This window comes from Chenopodium album, chromosome 27 (genome assembly GCF_948465745.1).
Source record: "Chenopodium album chromosome 27, dcCheAlbu1.1, whole genome shotgun sequence".
Classification (NCBI taxonomy): domain Eukaryota; kingdom Viridiplantae; phylum Streptophyta; class Magnoliopsida; order Caryophyllales; family Amaranthaceae; genus Chenopodium; species Chenopodium album.
In genome coordinates, this window is record NC_137860.1 from 31,125,956 (window position 1) to 31,134,116 (window position 8,161).

The 8,161-nt window shown below is 36.0% G+C and overlaps 1 protein-coding gene across 1 annotated transcript; it reads right to left on the reverse strand.

Moving 5' to 3' along the window:
- Positions 1 to 599: 599 nt before the first annotated feature.
- On the reverse strand, positions 600 to 7,292 carry LOC145619286 (SUMO-activating enzyme subunit 2-like). The gene is made up of 11 exons (XM_081673952.1): positions 7,069 to 7,292; positions 6,824 to 6,913; positions 5,669 to 5,752; positions 5,372 to 5,590; positions 4,422 to 4,523; positions 3,871 to 4,323; positions 3,553 to 3,782; positions 2,975 to 3,068; positions 2,700 to 2,882; positions 2,522 to 2,619; positions 600 to 1,251 (listed from the first exon to the last, which is right to left on the reverse strand). Exons 1-11 carry the CDS (start codon positions 7,099 to 7,101, stop codon positions 900 to 902), a joined length of 1,938 nt encoding a protein of 645 aa, XP_081530078.1. The 5' UTR covers positions 7,102 to 7,292; the 3' UTR covers positions 600 to 899.
- Positions 7,293 to 8,161: the final 869 nt, after the last annotated feature.

Sequence of the window (8,161 nt, forward strand, 5' to 3'; positions counted from 1 at the left end):
AATACTGATTAGGGATTAGAACAATCAGAAAAGGCAGTTTTTCCTACTGTAATAAATAAGCTAAGCAATGAATTGATATACGGAGTATTCTATTCTTGATTATGAAACATCCCTGAATGGCTGTACACCCTCACTCTAATCTATCTCGCAACTTCAAATTAACTGGCATTATGATAGTCACATACCTCCACACAATAGCATCCACCACAGTGGCACAACATAAAACTGGGGGCAAGAGAGAGAGAAATAAAAGCAAAACCAAACATTGCAACAAGAATTAACCTGACTCCATGGACAGGTCTGATCTTGGAAGTGATGATATCTGATTCCATGCACCAGAGATTGACGCAGCAACTGGTAGCTGAACACCTACAGATGCACGGCGTCTAAGTTCCAGAAGAAGGTAAGCGAAGAAAGTCATTTCATGAGCTATTCTTAAAAGCAAAGTGCAGAACGCTATCTGTATAGAATCTGAGTTTCTAGCATCACATTAAAAAAAAATACATGTAATTGCATAAACAGGTCAGTCTTTACATCAAACATGTTGAATGAGATTAAGAGACAGCCAACAAGAAACAGGAAATCCTGAGAAGAGTACATTAATATCCAAAATAGCTTGATAATCAACATAATAGCAAAAATTCAAGCGTCAGTTCATACAAGATTCCAATAGGTTCAGACAGTAGCAATGTGCATCAGTCGATAATTTACAAAGAGACAAACCGCTAAATCCATTCTATACTACTAACCTTCAAAGACAATGAGACAAAAGTAGACGGTTAAGAGTCAAAAGCTTGCAAGGCTAGACCTAACTCATAGTCAAATGCTAGGCGAATCTAATAGATCTCTAATGCAGTAAACTAGGATAAAATAGTTTTGGACAAAATGTCCAAAGCAATTTATACTAGCCTTTTCTTCTTAACCATTTCAGAATTCAAATGGTCAAGTATGATAAGATCATCACCACCATCTTCCAAAAGTACCTCTTTATTCTTACTTTTTGTATCATTTCCACATGCAGGATGAGAAACAGAGGAATTTGAAAGCTCAGAAAAGTTTCTTTTCTTGGATACTGCATTGACTTCAGTTTCCCCAATTTCTGCAATCTCTGAAGGCACCGCTTGATCAGTACCTGTACCTGATGTGCTCTCACCATTCTGAGCAGAAGTTTTAGTTTCTGTATCAGTTGGAACTTGCAACCAGCCAATGAGAACCATACCATCAGGCTCTTTTTCCTCATCAAAATCCTCCCTGCACAAAATGTAAAAAAAAAAAATGAATGGCATTACAGGCAATTTAGGAATACTTGGCTCCAGAAATTATCACATGGAAATATCCATCTTATTTTTATACAGTGAAGACGTTTCTAATGGAAACAGCTCAAACTTCAAAATGATATTAAAATCTGAAAGGAACTCATAGAGAAATCAAACATGATCCTCAGTTAACAACGAGAAATAGATGTATCGGTGACATAATAAGGAAACCAGCTTGCTGAGGAGAAAGTAAGCATGATAATTCGTTTACTACAGCAGGAAACAGAAGAGGTGAAGGAGAAAAAGACGTCATCCCAAACCCCAAATTCACAAGTTCCAATTGTCACTTTTCCATCACAAACACAAGTATCATAATTTTAGCTAAGCACCATTATAAGCATTACCACCATATATATCAAGCCCTCAGGCCCCACACTCTCACCTAACAGAGACATACTCCCACAGTCCCACTGGCTATGAATACTGATAACATCAGGATAAGTAATATAGAAGAGAGCAATATATTAACACGTGTTTCATTACAAGGCTAGTACTTATCACTAACACAAACATCGTCTATACATATCATGAAGCACACTTATCTGGGAAAATAAATTATTTATAGCTATCATGTTACTGAGATATATATTAAAAAATAAACAGAATCGCAAGTTCAGATGTGTAGATCACCAATACATGAGGAGAAAAGGCAAATTTTATAAGATAACCTATAGATTCAGCAGACCAAAAAATATTAAATTCATACAGCAAACCAGTGACTTAAAGCATTACACCTCATTGAACCATTTTCGGGCATTGACAAGTTTACCCTTTTTTAAATCATAATCTATTGCAGATACCCCGCCCTCTCTATCCCTCCCATATGGTTGTATCTACTTATCTGTAAAGGACTTGAACCTAAAGTGCGCCAGAAAAACCATTTTTAACACTCCACCCCCCCCCCCCCCCCTCTCTCACACACACAAAAAAAAAAAGGAATTAAAAAAAAAAAGACAAACACACATATCCCCCATGTTTCCAGAAATTGAGCTGTTTTCTCAGTTTGGGTTAGCCTTTGGGAGTAAAACAAGCCAACCAAAAGCCCGTGCATATCCTTAATTCAGTTAATCAATCTTCATTACCATCTTTCTGTTCTTAATCGACATCATTAAATTTGTCCACACTATCTCAACCACAAAAGCTTTCCAAGTGCAATTACATATAATTGTAAATGTTGGACATAAAGAATAAAACCAAATGAAAACCTTTGCTTTATGTTGATTTCACAGGACAATTGCTGGTGAAAATCCTCTACTGTGAGAAGTGTACCACCAATGACTGGAGATGGAAGCTTGGAAAGCACCTGGAGGCAGCCTAAGTATGAGTCTCAAACACCACAATATACATGTTGATAAAGATCAAACAGATAAGAGGAGCAACCACCTTCTCAAGATTTGCTTCATAATTCCGTATCTCGTCTTCATCAAGATCGTCACCAACCTCATATAACAAGGAAGCACCTTGCATTACTATAGGCAGGTTCATGCCCAACTTTGCTCGGACAATTTTCTCAATAAAATCCCGAAACTTTGTGCGTGAAGCATTAACCTCAAGTGTCAATGGGGTCTACAGAAATAGCATTATGACAAAGAGAGAAAAGTCATTAAAGGAGCACCAACAGCAGATCAAGTGAAGTAGACAAGGGCCAAAACCATTACCGTAGAACAGACAAAGCATGATTTGTTAGGCTCAAATGGCTCAACAGGCATAAGAAGCATCTTTCTTTTTGGATGCTCATTACAGAAAGTCATCCTGGGTTTAAATTTCAGGAAAACAAATAAATAAACAATAAAAACCAAGATCACAACTAGAAACAGAATCCATCACTGAAGTAAGCTATATTTAATTTAAATAAATCACAGCAAATAAAACTAAAAGTGGCAACTACAATAAACAGGCGTCCATCTCAAAGCTCAAGCACTTTATAGATTTACTTTAAGAAGATAAAAAATGAGGGATTTTGTTTAAAAAAAACCACAATAATCTGATAAATTATGGAAGAGATAGGCACACAATGAAAGTGAAGATAAAAGCAATGAAAGTGAAGAGGGGATGAAGAGAGATAAGGAGAAAATAATAAAGCTCCACTGAAATAAAACATGAAATTTGTTGTGGAATTTCACATATCACGTAATAGGAAAGTGTTATCCAAATTCTGATTTTCAACCTTCTAATATAAAACAGAAAGTTTTAATGAAATTAAAACACAATAGATACCAAAGAATTCAGGACCGACCTCACATTTTCCAAGTCCTTATTAAGCAGCTTAATGGCCTCAATAACAATCAACCCAGCAACTACAGCATTTGTTGTAGCCACTGCATGTACAATATTGCCAGCAATGCCTTTCGCTTCAAAGAGGCTATGCATAGGAATACCAAAAGAGGCAGCCCGGATATTAGCAGCAGCAGTGACAAACTCGACAGCTAACTGATCATCTTTATCAAAAGCCAAGCTCCCAATTTCCTGTTTAGAGCAATAACAGTAAATTAATACCCCAAAGCCAATCAGAATCGTAGGCTGATCAAAATGGCAGCTAGGGAGGGAGCAAAACCTTCTCTCTTTTTGAGAAAAATAATTTTAGAGCTTCCAAAAAAACATTAGAGTTCTCTGCCAGGTTCCACACGTCTTGCGGATTCTTCAGCCCAAGTGTTGCCATTGCTGAGACTGAAGCTAGATCACCACTGGAACAACTTTGATCCAAGTTTCCATTTTGCTGGTTATCAGATAGAACATCTCTAGAATATATTGGCTTAGGCCTGGTGCGATTTTTCCAAGTCTCATCATTAGACAAAGCTAATTCAATGTTGTAGCCAAAAACATGATCATATATTCTCCTTCCATAGCAATCAGTATCTTCATCATTCCTACGCTCGAATATGTCATCGGTATGTTCTGAGGAGCTTGCACCATCACTTGAACGTACATTGAGATCATTATCCTGATTTTTATCACCAAACAACTTGGCGAAGAGCAAATCCTTGGCCCAAACAATACAGTGAACAAACTGCAAGCCAAAGTACAAAATAATATCACCAATACAAAGTCGAGTGAGGTGAAGGCAATGCAAAAGCACCAAATGGTTGTTAAGAAGCATATAACTACCTTTGATGGTGTATTAGTAATAGTACAAACAGGATATGATTTCGGAGCAGGCTTAGGATAGCATTCATAGCATTCAGTTCTGTCCTTCACATGCACAGCTACCTGATTTTCCAACCACACAAAATAAATAAATAAATAAATAAATTTAAAGAAAATATTCGAATAATGCATGTACATAAGCCGTTGCACTAACATAAAATAATATTTACAGAGGATAATAGTAGAAGAAAATTGTAGTTTTGTGGAAAGGAATCAAGATAACCATATTAGCTCTACGACATACGTCTTTGCATTAAGGTAGCTCCTGTCAGCAGTCTAATTTAAAAACTATAATCACTATTCAAAACCTCAACCAGGCAGTGAGGGAAGCTACTATGCAGTACAAATTTCTGACGAAGGTCATGCTTTCCGTTTTCAAAACTCAAAAACCAAACTCAAGGGGCAACTTTTTCTACAACCACCTTTTTCCCCTCGTAAGGATCTTATATGTCAAACATTATCTTTCCTTTCTAAAATCTCTTTGACTAAATCTATCCACCTTTCATACCCTTTTTTAGTTGTTAATAACAAAACAGCCTTAGATTTCTAAGTAAATTAAGTGACCTATTGTTTAAGATTTATAGTTTCCATATTGTAATTTGTTATAAGTTTCCAACTCCCTTCATGTCTTTGTTTAAATTGTTTCTACAATTCCTATTTCCATGCGCATAAGCTACTCATTTACCAAGGCAAGGCTGTTAGCGGTGAACTCTCATGCCAAGTTAAGCCTGATTACCAAGACTGAGGTCAGTGATGTAGCCATTCTACAAAAGCAGGCTGTAAGCATTGAGAGGAGGGTAATAACAACAATAATTTTTTAAAAAAAATAAATAAATAAATAAACATAAAAAGGGATGCCAACCTTATTTTCATTTACTTATTACAATTTTATTAGGCAGAGAAATAATTACCTGTCCCAAGAACCCAGTAGTCCCACTCTCTACCAGTGGGACACCAGCTGCCAAGCGGATGCGGTTTACATGTCGCCTAGCATCCAGATTATCAAGACCATTCAAAATGACATCAAACTGCTTAAAAAAGTCCACATTAAATTCAGAGCTCTTAATATTAGCATGGTGGGCAGTAATACTTATATGAGGCCTGAACTTCAATACAGCATCTCGAGCAACCTGGCAGAATTTTAGTAAGATAGATTAATTAGCCAGCCAGTCATCCATAAACCACTATGCCAGAGCTAAGGTACATACCTTTGCCTTTGATTGTCCCACATGGGACTGTCGAAACAAAAACTGCCTGTTCAAATTGCTAACTTCTATTGTGTCCATATCAATCTGCGAATGGAAATGAGAATATAATGAAATCTCTAGCCACAGAATAAGTTTTAACATTAAAAGAACACAGATATATATATAAAAATAAATAAATAAAATAAAAAGAGGAAGTTGTAGCCAAAAGCAAGTATAGTAAAAGCGGTTAATATCTCTATGATAAATTATACCGTCACACAACGCAGTTCAAGTTCAAGAAGTGTTGCCTATACTGAGTTTAAGATTAGGAAATCCAAACCAAAGACAGGTACAGCCATACAAGACAGATATGCCCTAGAAATCTAGCAAATTCAATTGCCTGCAACACATGGCATAACAACCTGTAAATTACTAAGATAAACCTCAAACAATGTGCTGTTATGCACATGACCCCTCACGTATGTCACATAGGAAACCATCACCAAAGTACCATCTTCGGTCCTATAACTCTCAAGTGCACATGAAATTTGGGATCTCCAAATTAGATGAAACCACAAATGTATTCTTAAAAATGACCTAATCTTAATATCAGAACACTTGGGTGCACATTCAAGCAACAACACAGCCAGCCAAGTACTTTACAGCAAAACACCTCCTGACACTAAGCATCACAGTTGAAAATCAAGTGAACTACTCTAATGTCACTGGATTGACACTATTGTCTATGATACTTCTGAAAGCAACACAGACGCAGTCTCCATCCCGAAAAAGGCAAAAATGTCTCAAGTTCAACTTACCTACTCAAAACTCAAACTTTAACAGCCAATTTAGAAAGAAAATCACTTGATTAATACGTTGTTCGGCTATATTTATTACATGCAGATCAGAAATTTGTTAAGCCTTAGAAGGCTTAAATTTGGTTAATTCTTCCCCCAAATTTGACCAATTAGCCAAACATAATGCGCCCATCCGAACAGAAACAATTATAAACCATTTTTCGCGCAAAATTAACTTAATTTAACCTACTACAACAATTAAACTTCACACAACCTAAAACCCTTAAAACTTCAACACTAAATTAAACCCTAGGTACCAGAAAATAACAATACTTTCAAAAAAATTAAAAAATTGAAGAGAATGATGAAGAAATCTCACAATATGTATGTCTTGGAAGCCAGAAAGAGCAAGGGTTTTGAGCAGTTCACAGCCAATACCACCAGCACCAACCATAAGAACTTTCGCACCCTAATTTTCCACCAAAAAATCAAAATCAAAATCAAATTCAAATTCAATGATGTACATCACAGCAAAATCAATCGAAACAGCAAACCCTTAAATTCCATAAAAAACAAAAAAAATTAGGGCATGCCATGCAAAAAGCAAAAAATGCAGAGATTTACCTTAATGGCCTCCAACTGTTGCTGAGAAGCCATTGGAAGAGAGAGAAAGATGAGAAATTGAAGTGAAAATGAAGTAAAATTAGGGATTTCAGATTTCTGGGGATTGAATTGAGAGCGAAAATTGAGGGTTTAGTGAAAAATTTTGGGGGGAATCTAAATAGGTTGATTATGCGAGATTTTGCCCCAAAAAACACACTCACTCTCTCTCTCTCTTAAGCTTTCTCTCTCTTGAGTAAACGAGGGAGTGGCGGGCGCCAAGATGGCCAGAATTAAGAGAGTATTTTTTCACAAAGTGAGTAAAGAAGTCAAAGCGACAGAAGAAAGGCTATTTATTCATCTAGATCTCGCAACTATTCCAAAAGCAAAAAAAAAAAAATTTAAGATTCGTTGATGGGATGGTTTTAAAATAAAACTAATGAGTGGTTCGAGTGTTCATTGGGTTGCTACCATTGTAGATTTACAATTGATAAATTTTTTTTAACGGCATTTTTAAACTACAATTGTTATTGTCAAACCAAAGTTGAATTGTTCTTTGAGTATTTTTTTAAAAAAATTAAATTTTGTGGTTTGCACTTAGGGCCTATTCATATTTACTGAACTGATTGAAGCTGAACTTAACTTAACTGAACTGATTGGAATTGAACTGAACTGAATTGAGCTGAAATTAATATTTTATGTGAGAGGAAAATTAAGAGCTGAACTGAACTGAACTGATTGGAGCTGAACTGAACTGAACTGAAATTAAGTAAATGTGAACAAGCCCTTAGAGATGTTGTCAAATTCGGGTGTCCAATTTAGCAATTACCACCTTCTTTTTTTTTTTTTTAAATTACCACCTTCTATTTTCAAAAACATCAAAAGCTACCATATTCTTGCCTCCCAACTACCACATAACGTCATTTTGGGCTCATTTTTTCCCTTTCCTCCTTATTTCCCTCACATTTGTCATTTCTAACTCGATTCTCATCCCCCTTTTCACTTTTTTCCCCCAAACAATCAAAAACACTTCAATTCACTCCTCCAAATCAAAATTGACGAACAATTATTGGTGGTTTGGGGGGAAAAAGTGAAAGGGGAGATGAGAATCCAAATA